The sequence below is a fragment of the Aquarana catesbeiana genome, linkage group LG06, assembly GCF_042186555.1.
Source record: "Aquarana catesbeiana isolate 2022-GZ linkage group LG06, ASM4218655v1, whole genome shotgun sequence".
Classification (NCBI taxonomy): domain Eukaryota; kingdom Metazoa; phylum Chordata; class Amphibia; order Anura; family Ranidae; genus Aquarana; species Aquarana catesbeiana.
In genome coordinates, this window is record NC_133329.1 from 59,034,334 (window position 1) to 59,049,876 (window position 15,543).

General features: G+C 49.0%; 1 protein-coding gene across 1 annotated transcript; it reads right to left on the minus strand.

Annotated features, from left to right (window-relative positions):
• Nucleotides 1-5,557: 5,557 nt before the first annotated feature.
• On the minus strand, nucleotides 5,558-15,389 carry LOC141147603 (bolA-like protein 2). The gene is made up of 3 exons (XM_073634835.1): nucleotides 15,234-15,389; nucleotides 10,894-10,991; nucleotides 5,558-5,840 (listed from the first exon to the last, which is right to left on the minus strand). Exons 1-3 carry the CDS (start codon nucleotides 15,306-15,308, stop codon nucleotides 5,741-5,743), a joined length of 273 nt encoding a protein of 90 aa, XP_073490936.1. The 5' UTR covers nucleotides 15,309-15,389; the 3' UTR covers nucleotides 5,558-5,740.
• Nucleotides 15,390-15,543: the final 154 nt, after the last annotated feature.

Sequence of the window (15,543 nt, forward strand, 5' to 3'; positions counted from 1 at the left end):
TGACATCTGGAATGAACACAGAAGAGACACACCACCAATAACTATAGGGAGGCTTACCAGATGACGTGGACCCAAGAGGGCATACGCCCAACTGGGTCCAATCAGGCTTGGGTGGTGGGTGATGATAGATGTTCCAGAGGAGTGATGAGGATGGAAGTCCGAGAGCAGACCGGATGCTCATCAGCGATCATACACATGATCAGTCCCGGGTCAGAAAAATACTGTAAAATACTATTATACTGATTTATAATGGAGAGGATAGGGGTGTATTTCTCAATACCGCAACCTGCTTGGGCCTCATTTACAGGACGTACCTATCTGTACACCCGTGTGAAGGGCAGCCTGCATTGGAAGCATAGGTGTTTGTGCATTTGGGTACAGGCAGTCCAATTCATGTTTACTGGGAAGCAGTGACTGCACGGACACAGACGCTGGTCACGATTTGGACGTTGTGACGGTGTGTGTCCCTGAACACAGACAATGTGAATTCGGGAACATGCACCCGCACGGTCCCCAAATTGGGACCAATAGCTTTGTCTGTGCAGTCGCTGAGTACCAATAAACATGAATGGGACTGCCTGCATGAGAATGAACAGAACACCTCTGCATCCCGTAGGGGCAAAGACGGCACAGGTGTACGGATAGGTACATGAATGAGGCTTTGAGATAACGGAAAAAAATAATGTAGCCACCACATTTAAGGACTGGCAAGCTGAAAAACATGACATTTTTGGTTTGGGGTTTAGATACACTTTAATAAATCCCACCATGTACTAACAACACATGATAGCAGTACATTATAAGGCACTGCTTGCATCCATTCACTTGTCCCAGGCAGCAACAAAGCAGTAAACTTCTAGCAGTCAGTGGGGCGTCTCACCCAATCAAGGGGATATCATCACCAAATGGAAATAAAGCAGCATATAGTGAAGGCCGTCTCACTTGTGAAAGGATTTATTGTAGCAACCTACATGTACAGTCAAAGAAAACGATCGTTATAAAACAAAACAGCCGCGGCATTCAGCGTGCTTAGGCTGGATATGAGACACAAGCACGTTGAATGCCGCGGCTATTTTGTTTTATGACGATCGTTCTCTTTGACTGTACATGTAGGTTGCTACAATAAATCCTTTCACAAGTGAGACGGGCTTCACTATATGCTGCTTTATTTCCATTTGGTGATGATATCCCCTTAATTGGGTGAGACGCCCCACTGACTGCTAGAAGTTTACTGCTTTGTTACTGCCTGGATGGATGCGAGCTTTGCAGTGTATTTTAACCATCTACTTACTGGTAGGGGTGCACCGAATGGGTTTTTTGGTGTCGAAACAGATACCAAAAATAAAAAATACACTAGGCCGAAACCGATACCGAAAATGACTGTTTTAAAAAAATGTTTTTATATATTTTAAATAAAATGTATACATTTTTATATAACACATTGCTAATCGTATCAGCAAAATTTCCATGCAGTGCACCTCTAGCAGATATGATACAGGAGATGGTCAGAGACTGAAGACATGATACAAGAGATGGTCAGAGACTGAAGACATGATACAAGAGATGGTCAGAGACTGCAGACATAGTACAGGAGATGGTCAGAGACTGCAGACATGATACAGGAGATGGTCAGAGACTGCAGACATGATACAGGAGATGGTCAGAGACTGCAGACATAGTACAGGAGATAGTCAGAGACTGCAGACATAGTACAGGAGATGATCAGAGACTGCAGACATAGTACAGGAGATGGTCAGACTGCAGACATAATACAGGAGATGGTCAGAGACTGGGGACATGGTACAGGAGATGGTCAGAGACTGGGGACATGGTACAGGAGATGGTCAGAGACTGCAGACATAGTACAGGAGATAGTCAGAGACTGCAGACATAGTACAGGAGATGGTCAGAGACTGCAGACATGATACAGGAGATGGTCAGAGACTGCAGACATAGTACAGGAGATGGTCAGACTGCAGACATAATACAGGAGATGGTCAGAGACTGGGGACATGGTACAGGAGATGGTCAGAGACTGGGGACATGGTACAGGAGATGGTCAGAGACTGGGGACATGGTACAGGAGATAGTCAGAGACTGCGGACATGGTACAGGAGATGGTCAGAGACTGGGGACATGGCAGAGGAGATGGTCAGAGACTGCGGACATGGTACAGGAGATGGTCAGAGAAAGCGGACATGGTAGAGATGGTCAGACTGCGGACATGGTACAGGAGGTGGTCAGAGACTGCGGACATGATACAAGAGATCAATGCAGCCTCACCAGTGCTTGTCAGATGCAGCCTCACCAGTGCCCATCATGCAGTCCGCGTTTGCCCCTCAGATGCAGCCAGCGTGTGCCCATAAGATGCAGCCCATGTGTGCCCATAAGATGCAGCCTCCCTGTGCCTATAAGATGCAGCCTCACCTGTGCCCATCATGCAGCCTGCCATTGCCCGTCATGTAGCCTGCCAGCTCCCGAATTAGAGCGGCGATCTCCGTGTGTCACGGAGCTGCATTTGAATTGCCTGGGTCGCAGTAACAATGTCCCGCCTCCTGAAATCACGTCACACCATTGGATCAGTGTGCTGTCTGTCACAGGAGGCGGGTCATTGTTACTACGGGCTGTGCAGTTAAGCTCCGCGACACACGGAGATCGCAGCGAGGAGGGAGGGAGGGGAGGAGAAGAGAGAAGACTGCGGCGCACTGCACCAGAAAGACACCCAACATAATGGGCGGCACCAGGGACAGGGCCCTGCCCCCTTTTTCGGCATGATTTCCTTTTCGGCATTTTGCCAAAAAGGCCATTTTCGTCCGATATGTTTCGGTGGCCAAAATTTCGGTGCATCCCTACTTACTGGTGATTGACGAGTTCAGATGTGATCCCTTGGGAAGTTATTAATCAATGCCTATCACTTGCTGATATCGGGTAAGCAGATTTGATTCTCACGTGGTGTAGTGTGCTTCCCTATACACACTGAAAACTGGTGAAGGGATTTTCATCTTATCCTATTTTAATACTTCAAAGGCTGTTGCTCTTTATCAGCTCTGCATGTGGACTTTTTATATTTGCTTATCAACAAATAGTGCTGGCTGCTTTCCTCTTCCAATATTAGTACCTTTTTCAGTAGCACAGATACCCGTTTTTATTGTTTTAAAAATATAGTGGAACCAATTTTCTTCAGAAGTCACCTAATTAGTAAAACGAGTCCACCTCTGTGTAATTTAATTTCAGTATAAATACAGCTGTTCTGTGAAGCCCTCAGGAGGTTTGTTAGAGAACCTTGGTGAACAAACAGCATCGTGAAAGGCCAAGGAACACACCACACAGGTCAGGGATAAAGTTGTGGAGAAGTTTAAAGCAGGGGTAGGTTATATAAAAATATTTTTTATATCTCCATATCCCAAGCTTTGAACATCTCAAAGAGCACTGTTTAATCCATTATCCGATAATGGAAAGAGTATGGCACAACTGCAAACCTACAAAGACATGGCCGTCCACCTAAACTGACAGGCCGGGCAAGGAGAACATTCATCAGAGAAGAGCCAAGAGCCCCATGGTAACTCTGGAGGAGCTGCCGAGATTCACAGCTCAGGTGGGAGAATCTGTCCACAGGACAACTATTAGTCATGCGCCAGTGTTAATTTTGGCAGCAAATTTCGCTTTAGTTTTAGGCTTAAGACGAAGATGGCATTTTAGTCTTTTGACTAAAATGCCATTTTAGTTTTAGTCGTATTTTAGTCATCTCAGTCGTTTTAGTTTTAGTCAAGTTTTAGTCAACTAAATTAACACTGTCGTGCACGCCACAAATCTGGCCTTTATGGAAGAATGGCAAGAAGAAAGCCATTTTTGAAAGAAAGCCATAAGAAGTCCCGTTTGCAGTTTGTGAGAAGACATGTGGGGGACACAGCAAACATGTAGAAGAAGGTGCTCTGGTCAGATGAGACCAAAATTTAACTTTTTGGCCTAAAAGCAAAACGCTGTGTGTGGTGGAAAACTAACACTGCACATCACCCTGAACACACCATCCCTACCGTGAATCATGGTGGTGGCAGCATCATGTTGTGGGGATTCTTTTCTTCAGCAGGGACAGGGAAGCTGGTCAGAGTTGATGGGAAGATGGATGGAGCCAAATACAGGACAATCTTAGAAGAAAACCTGTTATGCTGCGTACACACGAGCAGACTTTTCGACGGACTAGGTCCGGCGGACCGAACTCCGTCGGACAATTCGACCGTGTGTGGGCTCCAGCAGACTTTTTTTCCCAAAAGTCCGATGGACCTAGAAATAAAACATGTTTAAAATCTTTCCGACAGACTCAAGTCCGGTCGAAAAGTCCGCTCGTCTGTATGGTAGTCCAAAAACCGACGCTAGGGCAGCTATTGGCTACTGGCTATGAACTTCCTTGTTTTAATCCGGTCGTACGTCATCACGTACGAATCCGTCGGATTTTGGTTGATCGTGTGTAGGCAAGTCCGTTCATTCGAAAGTCCGTCGGAAAGTCCGTAGAAAAGTCCGCCGGACCTAATCCGTCGAAAAGTCCGCCCATGTGTACGCGGCATTAAAGTCTGCAAAATACTTGAGACTGGGGCGGATGTTCACCTTCCAGCAGGACAATGACCCTAAACATACAGCCAGAGCTACAATGGAATGGTTTAGATCAAAGCATATTCATGTGTTAGAATGGCCCGGTCACAGTCCAGACCTAAATCCAATTGAGAATCTGTGGCAAGACTTGAACATTGCTGTTCATAGATCCTCTCCATCCAATCTGACAGAGCTGGAGCTATTTTGCAAAGAAGAATGGGCAAAAATGTCCCTCTCTAGATGTGCAAAGCTAGTAGAGACATCCCCAAAAAGACTTGTAGCTGTAATTGCAGTGAAAGGTGGTTCTACAAAGTATTGACACAGGGGGGCGCCATACAAATGTACCCCCCACACTTTTCACATATTTGTAAAAAATGTTGAAAATAATTTATCATTTTCCTTCCACTTCACAATTATGTGCCATTTCGTGTTGGTCTATCATAGGGCTGGGGGAAAAAAAAAAAAATCGATCTAAATCTTGAATCGAGTTGAGAGGTCAAATCGATTCAAAATTTAAGCAAATCGATTTTTTTTTTCACCGCACCGGTGCTGAGGAGCTGCAGGTAGGAGTTTTTAGGCGAGGCCGCGGCTTCGGCCTAGTCCGCGAGACCGGACGCCGCGGACTAGGCCGAAGCTGGAGCCTGGCCTAAAGACTCTTGCCCGCAGCTCCTCGGGACCGGCGCGGTGTCCACAAAAACAAACCTCGATTCAACTCATGAATCGAGTTTTTTTTTTTTTAGGAAAATCACAGATTTTTTATTTTTTAAGAAAATCACCGAGCCCTAGTCTAGTCTATCACATGAAAACCCAATAGAATAGATTTACCTTTTTGGTTGCAACATGACAAAATGTGGAACATTTAAAAGGAGTATTTTACTGAATGCTTTTCAAGGCACTGTATGGCTAGCTTAACAGCTGCAGATTGGAAGGCTGAAGCAAAACAAGTCGTAGTAATAAAGCACCTCTGACAGTAACTACAACTCCATTTATTTTGTATTTATTTCCCCTTGAAGTGGGTTAGATATCCCCATGTGGTCCCAGGAGTGTCTATGTGAGACAGCCAGCATCCTTCTTCTGAACACCACAGTCCACAGAAAAATGGCGGAAGGCGAGTCGCTGAGGACGGTTATGTCAGTAAGCCGGCGGTCAGGTCTTACTTCTGCTTTTCCTGCTCCCACTGAGCCGGTGTCAGAGTCTTCTGTTCAAAGGCGTGAATGATCTTCAGCTCCTCGGCCAGGCAGCTGTTCACAAGCCTGCAAGAAGGAGGAAGAGTCAGCAATACACATCACACCATGACCCCAATGTACCCTAAACACAGCGGGGACACAATCATCTCAGCCTGAAAATATATGACAGGGGGCACATATTATCTCTCTAGAAAGTGTGTGTGTGTGTGTGTGTGTGTGTGTGTACATATACACACAGATCAGCCATAACATTATGACTACTGACAGGTTAACTGAATAGCATTAATTATCTTCTTACAATGGCATCTAAAATTCAGTGGGATATATTAGGCAGCAAGTGAACATGTTGTCCCAGAAGTTTATGTGTTGAAAGCAGAAAAAAAAGGTCATTTCAGTTTGTTGTGTATGGGGCTGCGTAGCGGCAGACCAGTCAGGGTGTCCATGCTGACCTGTGCCCACAGGCAAAAGTGCCTACAATGGGCATGCGAGCATCAGAACTGGACCACAGAGAAATGGAAGAAGGTGGTCTGGTCTGATGAATCACATTTTCTTTTACATTATGTCAGCGATTCTCAAACGGTGTGCCGCATGAGATTTGTACGTGTGCCGTGGGCGTTTTGAAAAATATTTAAAATTGCTAGCGCTTTGAAACCTTAAACATATCGAAAAATGTAATGGTAAAACCAAAAAAAAAAAAAAAAAAGTAACATATATAAAAATCTCTGCCATTCATTGGTTGCTTTCATAAAGACGAAACTTGTGCGAGATCTCAGGAGAACTCGATCGCTCTAAATATATTATAATAATAGAGACCGTTCCATTCAGACTTTGGTGCTTATAAAGTTTGTTCACTGTTTAGCAAAAGGAGAAATACTTATTCAAGTCTGGAACTCTGATCAAGAAACTGTTAAATAAAAAGCAAGGAAGCGAAAGTACAAAGAAGATTTCATCGAGTAATCAAACTTCAATCTGATTTGCTCTCAAAAAGCAGGCACAGCCTTCACATGAAATTTCAAATTAAATAAATTTATATATATAAGTTTTTTAGATCTTTTTGGTGCGCCGAAAGACAAAAAAAAAGTTTGAGAAACATTGCATTATGTGGATGGCTGTGTGTGCGCGCGCAACTCTTACCTGGGAAGATATGGCACCAGTATGCAGTATAGGAAGAAAGCAACCTGGCAGAGGCAGTGTGATGCTTTGGGCAAATGTTCTGCTGTGAAATGTTGGGTCCGGCCATTCATGTGGATGTTACTTGACACGTGCCACCTACCTAAACATTGATGGTGACTACCCTGTTTCCCCGAAAATAAGACCTAGCGTGATTGTCAGTGATGGCTGCAATATAAGCCCTACCCCCCAAATAAGCCCTACCCTGTTTCCCCGAAAATAAGCCCTACCCTGAAAATAAGACCTACAAGGACCTCAACTAGGGCTTATTTGGGGGGTAGGGCTTATATTGCAGCCATCACCGACAATCACACTAGGTCTTATTTTCGGGGAAACAGTGTAAGTACACCCCTTCATGGAAAACGGTATTCCCTGATGGCAGTGGCCACCTTCAGCAGGATAATGCACCCTGCCACACTGCAAAATGGCCCAAGAATGGTTTGAGGAACACAATAATGAGTTCCAGATGTTGACCTGACCTCCAAATTTTCCTGATCTCAATCTAATCAAGCATCTGTGGGGATGTACTGGAACTTACAGGACATAAAGGATCTGCTACTGACAGATATCACAGCATAGCTTTAGAGGTCTAGTGGATTCCATGCTGTGACTGGTCAGGGCTGTTTTGGTGGCAAAAGTGGGACCTACTCAATATTAGGCGGGTGGTCATAAAGTTATGGCTGATCGGTGTAAATACACGTACGAGAGTATATATATATATATATATATATATATATATATATATATATATATATAAATTTTTTTAAATTTATTAATCAGCTGGCAGCAGAGTCAGTAGTACATGTCACAACATGACCCCAATGTACTTGATACACATCGGGGACACACATCCTCTACCCTGAATAGATACATAGATAAATACGATGGGTGGGGGCAGAATCAGCAATGCACATCACACGGTGAGGTTGATTTACTAAAACTAGAAAGTGCAAAATCTGGTGCAGCTGTGTATGGTAGTCAATCAGCTTCTAACTTGTTAAGCTTTGGATGGGGAAAAAAAAAGAAGAGCTGCACCAGATTGCACTCTCCAGTTTAAGTAAATCAAGCCCAGTGTGACACATCTCTCTCCCATCATGGCAGTCAGCAATACACCATGACCCCAATGTTTCTGGAACACAGGGGGGGGGACACAACCATCTCTCCTGTATATAAGTGAAACTCTGGGCAAATGGCGATGGACACGGCAGAAACATCTACTGTCTGTTTATCATTTCACCTGGTAAAGAATCTGAAATGTTGTCTTTTGTGGTACACACATCTCAAAATGTCAATCTGGTCACTCTGCTACTTTCCGGTTTGCCATTAGACCTCCCGCTGAAAGCGGACGTAAAGCTGTCACAGGTGCCAAGGCTACAGGGGGGCCACATTTCTCACCCCAAGTACAGAAATTCATAGTGAAAAGCTGCAGAACTCCCAAAACCTCTCCTTCTAAAAAATGTATTCCATGGAGAACCGTGCAAACAACCCAGTCCACCAGACTCTGCTCCTGCTCTATCTTCCAATGCGTTTCGTCCAATAAGAGGTTTAATTATTGGATGTCATGATTGAGCCCTTCCTGGGTGGGGGGGAGGACAGACTAAAAGAACAGGATATGGTGGACAGTGTTATTTGCTTTCTGTACAACATTCTTGTTGGAAAACTTTAGATAAATCAGTATCGCGGGCTATAGCCGCCAGCGCTGATAATTGTATTCTGACAGCAAGGAAGACTCCCCACTGCCTGAATACAAAAAGGCACAGCAGGAAGATCCCCCCCCCCATCCACAATAAGCCTAGGTTCACACTGACGGGAATGAAATTAAGCGAGTTCAGCTGAACACATACTATTTCATTCCCACATGTCAGTCCCGACTTCGGGGGCGATTTCAGAGACATCTGTGTGGTTTCGTCCGGCCTCACCTAAAAACTCCTTGCCCACAGCTCCTCAGGTCCGGCGCGGTGTCAGCGCCGGTCCTGAGGCACTACGGGCATGAGTTTTTTAGGCGAGGCCGCGGCTTTGGCCTAGTCCACGGTGTCCGGCCGAAGCCATGGCCGAAGCCTAAAAACTCATGCCCGCAGCGCCTCAGGACCGACGCAGTGAAAAAAAAAAAAAAAAAATCGATTTGTTTACATTTTGAATCGATTTGACCTCTCAACTCGATTCAAGATTTAAATCGATTTTTTCCCCAGCCCTAATATATGAGTGTGGTGGGTATGTACAAAGACCCCGGTGAACAAGTAGAGATAAATGGGGATGTAGTTGTCACTGGAACAGGAAGCCACAGACGTTCTGCCCTGATAGGAGATGGGCAGGAATCTCTCCAATAGGGACACAGACGGGAATAAAACAATACCCCATGATGACAACGTGAAAATTTGTTTGAAATTTTTGCAAAATTTATTAAAAATAAAAAAGGAAAAAAAATCCCATGTACATAAGTATTCACAGCCTTTGCCATGACACTCAATATTGAGCTCAGGTACATCCTGATTCCACTGATTATACTTGAGATGTTTCTACAACTTGATTGGAGTCCACCTGTGGTAAATTCAGTTGATTGGACATGATTTGGAAAGGCACACACCTGTCTATAGCAGGTCCCACAGTTAACGGTGCATGTCAGAGCACAAACCAAGCCATGAAGTGCTAAGAATTGTCTGCAGACCTCAAAGACAGGATTGTATGGAGGCACAGATCTGGGGAAGGGTACAGAAACATTTCTGCAGCATTGAAGGTCACAGTGAGCACAGTGGCCTCCCATCATCTGTAAATATAAGAAGTCTGGAACCATCAGGACTCTTCCTAGAGAGGGCCGCCTGGCCAAACTGAGCGATCGGGGGAGAAGGGACTTAGTCAAGGAGGTGACCAAGAAACCGATGGTCACTCTGACAGAGCTCCAGTGTTTCTCTGTGGAGAGAGAAGAACCTTCCAGAAGAGCAACCATCTCTGCAGCACTCCACCAATCAGGCCTGTATGGTAGAGTGGCCTGACGGAAGGCACTCCTCAGTAAAAGTCACATGACAGACCATCTGGAGTTTGCCAAAAGGCACCTGAAGGACTCTCAGAGCATGAGAAACAAAAGTCTCTGGTCTGATGAAACAAAGATTGAGCTCTTTGGCCTGAATGGCAAGCGTCATGTCTGGAGGAAACCAGGCACTGCTCATCACCTGGCCAATACCATCCGTACAGTGAAGCATGGTGGTGGCAGCATGTTTTTCAGCCACAGGAACTGGGAAACTAGTCAGGATCGAGGGAAAGATGAATGCAGCAATGTATAGAGACATCCTTCATGAAAACCTGCTCCAGAGCGCTCTGGACCTCAGACTGGGGCGAAGGTTCATCTTTTAACAGGACAACCACCCTAAGCACACAGCCAAGATAACAAAGGAGTGCCTACGGGACAACTCTGTGAATGTCCTTGAGTGGCTCAGCCAGAGCCCAGACCAGAACCCGATTGAACATCTCTGGAGAGATCTGAAAATGGCTGTGCACCGACACTCCCCATCCAACCTGATGGAGCTTGAGAGGTCCTGCAAAGAAGAATGGGAGAAACTGCCCAAAAATAGGTGTGCCAAGCTTGTAGCATCATACTCCAAAAGACTTGAGGCTGTAATTGGTGCCAAAGGTGCTGCGGGTAGTCTGCGAGGCCGGACGCCGCAGACTAGGCCGAAGCCGCGGCCTCGCCTAAAAGCTCATGCCCGCAGCGCCTCAGGACCGGCGCGGTTTCCACTGAAAAAAAAAAAAACCTTGATTCGAATCGTGAATCGAGTTTTTTTTAAGAGAATCGAGTTTTTTTTTTAAAAGAAAATCTCCCAGCCCTATCATATATACAGGACCACCAGTACCCTAAATTCTCTGCTTCATCACATGTGTCTCTGTACTACAACCCCCCCCCCCCCCCCCCCATACATCCAGTACCAACTGTACCCAGAATGCTCCTCTTCCTCACCTGTGTCTCTGCAGCAGAGGCTTCCCTTCAAACAGAGGCGACACCACCACAACCTTGAAGCTGGTGGAGCAGTGATCGGGGGACGTGTCTTCCACCTCCTGGGGGGACAAAAGAACACACAATTATAATGCAGCAAAAGAGGTGCTGGGACTTGTAGTCCTCCGGTACATGCCCCCCCCCCCCGACGCAGAGCCCAGCAGTCGGGAAAATTACATGCCACCACAGATGCCTTATGAATATTACACAGTAACGGAGTTTCTTGTATTTCTCCAGCAGCATTAAAGGGTCACTCCACCCAAAAGAAAATCTCAGTCCTAAGTGGATGGATAATGGAAGGTAAAGTATGTCACTTTGTGCATTCAAGGCAGACTGGCAGGTTCTCTTTTTTGCCCCGCCCACCTTTCTCCCACAATGCAGCAGTCAACACCTGAGCAGCCAAATGTCAGACCCCAGCAGTCACCTGTGGGTGGGGCTGGAAGCTCTGGGTAAGCCCCAGTACAGGTGGTGTAGGTGGGCTTTGGGTTTGTGAGTTGATGACCTCAGTCTGAGATCATCTACACCTCGTCTATGATGAGCTCAGGGGCTGCGACAGGAGAGCACACTGCGCATGTGTGGCCTGATAGAACAGGACAGCGCTCCCTCCTGTGACACTAGGGGGGTGATGGTCCCAACGGCTGCTCCATCCCTTCAATACCTCGGGATGGAGCCATCTCCGGCTGCAGAGGATCCCAAGACTTCTAAATACAGTTTTGGGCTATATTCATTAACCTCTTGTGTACCAGGAGCCTTTTATACATGGCATAGTATACAAGGGGTTAAAGGAAGCACACGGCTGCTGTAGCTGGGTATTGATTTTTACAGCCGGTGTATGGGTTTCAGATATGAGCACCAGGCGGAGCCGTCCTTTAACCTGTAAGGTCAGCACTGGGCGGAGCCGTCCTTTATTCTGCAATGTCAGCACCGGGCGGAGCCGTCCTTTATTCTGCAATGTCAGCACTGGGCGGAGCCCTCTTTTAACCTGTAAGGTCAGCACCGGGCGGAGCCGTCCTTTAACCTGTAAGGCCAGCACCGGGCGGAGCCGTCCTTTAACCTGTAAGGCCAGCACCGGGCGGAGCCGTCCTTTAACCTGTAAGGCCAGCACCGGGCGGAGCCGTCCTTTAACCTGTAAGGCCAGCACCGGGCGGAGTCATCCTTTATTCTGCAATGTCAGCACCGGGCGGAGCCCTCTTTTAACCTGCAAGGTCAGCACCGGGCGGAGCCGTCCTTTATTCTGCAATGTCAGCACCGGGCGGAGCCGTCCTTTATTCTGCAATGTCAGCACCGGGCGGAGCCGTCCTTTATTCTGCAATGTCAGCACCGGGCGGAGCCGTCCTTTATTCTGCAATGTCAGCACCCGGCGGAGCCCTCTTTTAACCTGTAAGGTCAGCACCGGGCGGAGCCGTCCTTTAACCTGCAATGACAGCACCGGGCGGAGCCGTCCTTCAACCTGCAATGACAGCACCGGGCGGAGCCGTCCTTTAACCTGTAAGGTCAGCACCGGGCGGAGCCGTCCTTTAACCTGTAAGGTCAGCACCGGGCGGAGCCGTCCTTTAACCTGCAATGACAGCACCGGGCGGAGCCGTCCTTTAACCTGCAATGACAGCACCGGGCGGAGCCGTCCTTTAACCTGTAAGGTCAGCACCGGGCGGAGCCGTCCTTTAACCTGCAATGACAGCACCGGGCGGAGCCGTCCTTTAACCTGTAAGGTCAGCACCGGGCGGAGCCGTCCTTTAACCTGCAATGACAGCACCGGGCGGAGCCGTCCTTTAACCTGTAAGGTCAGCACCGGGCGGAGCCGTCCTTTAACCTGTAAGGTCAGCACCGGGCGGAGCCGTCCTTTAACCTGTAAGGTCAGCACCGGGCGGAGCCGTCCTTTAACCTGTAAGGTCACCACCGGGCGGAGCCATCCTTTAACCTGCAAGGTCAGCACCGGGCGGAGCCATCCTTTAACCTGTAAGGTCAGCACCGGGCGGAGCCATCCTTTAACCTGCAAGGTCAGCACCGGGCGGAGCCGTCCTTTAACCTGTAAGGTCAGCACCGGGCGGAGCCGTCCTTTAACCTGTAAGGACAGCACCGGGCGGAGCCGTCCTTTAACCTGTAAGGTCAGCACTGGGCGGAGCCCTCCTTTAACCTGTAAGGTCAGCACCGGGCGGAGCCGTCCTTTAACCTGTAAGGTCAGCACCGGGCGGAGCCGTCCTTTAACCTGTAAGGTCAGCACCGGGCGGAGCCGTCCTTTAACCTGCAATGACAGCACCGGGCGGAGCCGTCCTTTAACCTGTAAGGTCAGCACCGGGCGGAGCCGTCCTTTAACCTGCAATGACAGCACCGGGCGGAGCCGTCCTTTAACCTGTAAGGTCAGCACCGGGCGGAGCCGTCCTTTAACCTGCAATGACAGCACCGGGCGGAGCCGTCCTTTAACCTGTAAGGTCAGCACCGGGCGGAGCCGTCCTTTAACCTGTAAGGTCAGCACCGGGCGGAGCCGTCCTTTAACCTGTAAGGTCAGCACCGGGCGGAGCCGTCCTTTAACCTGTAAGTTCAGCACCGGGCGGAGCCGTCCTTTAACCTGCAAGGTCACCACCGGGCGGAGCCATCCTTTAACCTGCAAGGTCAGCACCGGGCGGAGCCGTCCTTTAACCTGTAAGGTCAGCACCGGGCGGAGCCATCCTTTAACCTGCAAGGTCAGCACCGGGCGGAGCCGTCCTTTAACCTGTAAGGTCAGCACCGGGCGGAGCCGTCCTTTAACCTGTAAGGACAGCACTGGGCGGAGCCGTCCTTTAACCTGTAAGGACAGCACTGGGCGGAGCCGTCCTTTAACCTGTAAGGTCAGCACTGGGCGGAGCCCTCCTTTAACCTGTAAGGTCAGCACCGGGCGGAGCCGTCCTTTAACCTGTAAGGTCAGCACCGGGCGGAGCCGTCCTTTAACCTGTAAGGACAGCACCGGGCGGAGCCGTCCTTTAACCTGTAAGGACAGCACTGGGCGGAGCCGTCCTTTAACCTGCAAGGTCAGCACTGGGCGGAGCCCTCCTTTAACCTGTAAGGTCAGCACCGGGCGGAGCCGTCCTTTAACCTGTAAGGTCAGCACCGGGCGGAGCCGTCCTTTAACCTGTAAGGTCAGCACCGGGCGGAGCCGTCCTTTAACCTGCAATGACAGCACCGGGCGGAGCCGTCCTTTAACCTGTAAGGTCAGCACCGGGCGGAGCCGTCCTTTAACCTGCAATGACAGCACCGGGCGGAGCCGTCCTTTAACCTGTAAGGTCAGCACCGGGCGGAGCCGTCCTTTAACCTGCAATGACAGCACCGGGCGGAGCCGTCCTTTAACCTGTAAGGTCAGCACCGGGCGGAGCCGTCCTTTAACCTGTAAGTTCAGCACCGGGCGGAGCCATCCTTTAACCTGTAAGGTCACCACCGGGCGGAGCCATCCTTTAACCTGCAAGGTCAGCACCGGGCGGAGCCGTCCTTTAACCTGTAAGGTCAGCACCGGGCGGAGCCATCCTTTAACCTGCAAGGTCAGCACCGGGCGGAGCCGTCCTTTAACCTGTAAGGTCAGCACCGGGCGGAGCCGTCCTTTAACCTGTAAGGACAGCACTGGGCGGAGCCGTCCTTTAACCTGTAAGGACAGCACTGGGCGGAGTCGTCCTTTAACCTGTAAGGTCAGCACTGGGCGCAGCCCTCCTTTAACCTGTAAGGTCAGCACCGGGCGGAGCCGTCCTTTAACCTGTAAGGACAGCACTGGGCGGAGCCGTCCTTTAACCTGTAAGGACAGCACTGGGCGGAGCTGTCTTTTAACCTGTAAGCTCAGCACCGGGTGGAGCCGTCCTTTAAATTCCCATCATCTCTTTCCCACTGGAAGCTCCAATAAAGCGGATTCTGTGTACAATGCCTGCTGGGAGAAGGGAGGAAGCGGGGGTGGGGAGGAGACACTGTATAAAGAGGACCTGTCACCAGCAACAGGAATGTTTATCAACCCCAAGATCCATCATTGTGCTGTCCAATCACCACCAAATGGGGGAATGGAGAGGGGGAAATAAAAGAAGGGGGGGGATAAAGAAGAATGAAAACGGGGGGGGCGCAAAGGGTATGCAAAGGGGGAGGGGCAAAGGGAATTAAAAGGGTATGCAAAGGGGGGGGCAAATGGAATGGAAAGGGGGGGGGGGGAGAGGGATCATGGTTATGTTACCAATGACAGGTTCTCGTTAAAGGAGAAGTTCACCTTTGGTGACAGGTTACACTCATATTCAGGGTGTGACATGTTATAAATCTACTGGGCTCCTCCAGAGACTGGTGACGTCAGGTGCCCTTACCACGTGTTCAGCTTTCAGTTCCCGCTGTATCTTCTCCTTCAGAGCCTCAGCGCTCACCGCTCCTTCCCCAGCCATGATACCGGCAACCTGCTAAATGATTGCGCCTGCGCGACCCCGGCCACACCTCCTGTCTCACCAAGGGCCGTACCGCCGCGTGTGTGTGACCGACATTTGTGTCAACCAATAGCAACCGAGCTCTGCCCAAGTAAGGGCGGGGACGAGTACGAATCTATCCATTCAAAGCTGTTAGATGGTGAAGCCCCTTCAGGCCCTGACGGTAGGTGTCCATGAACCGCCTGGTGATAATAAT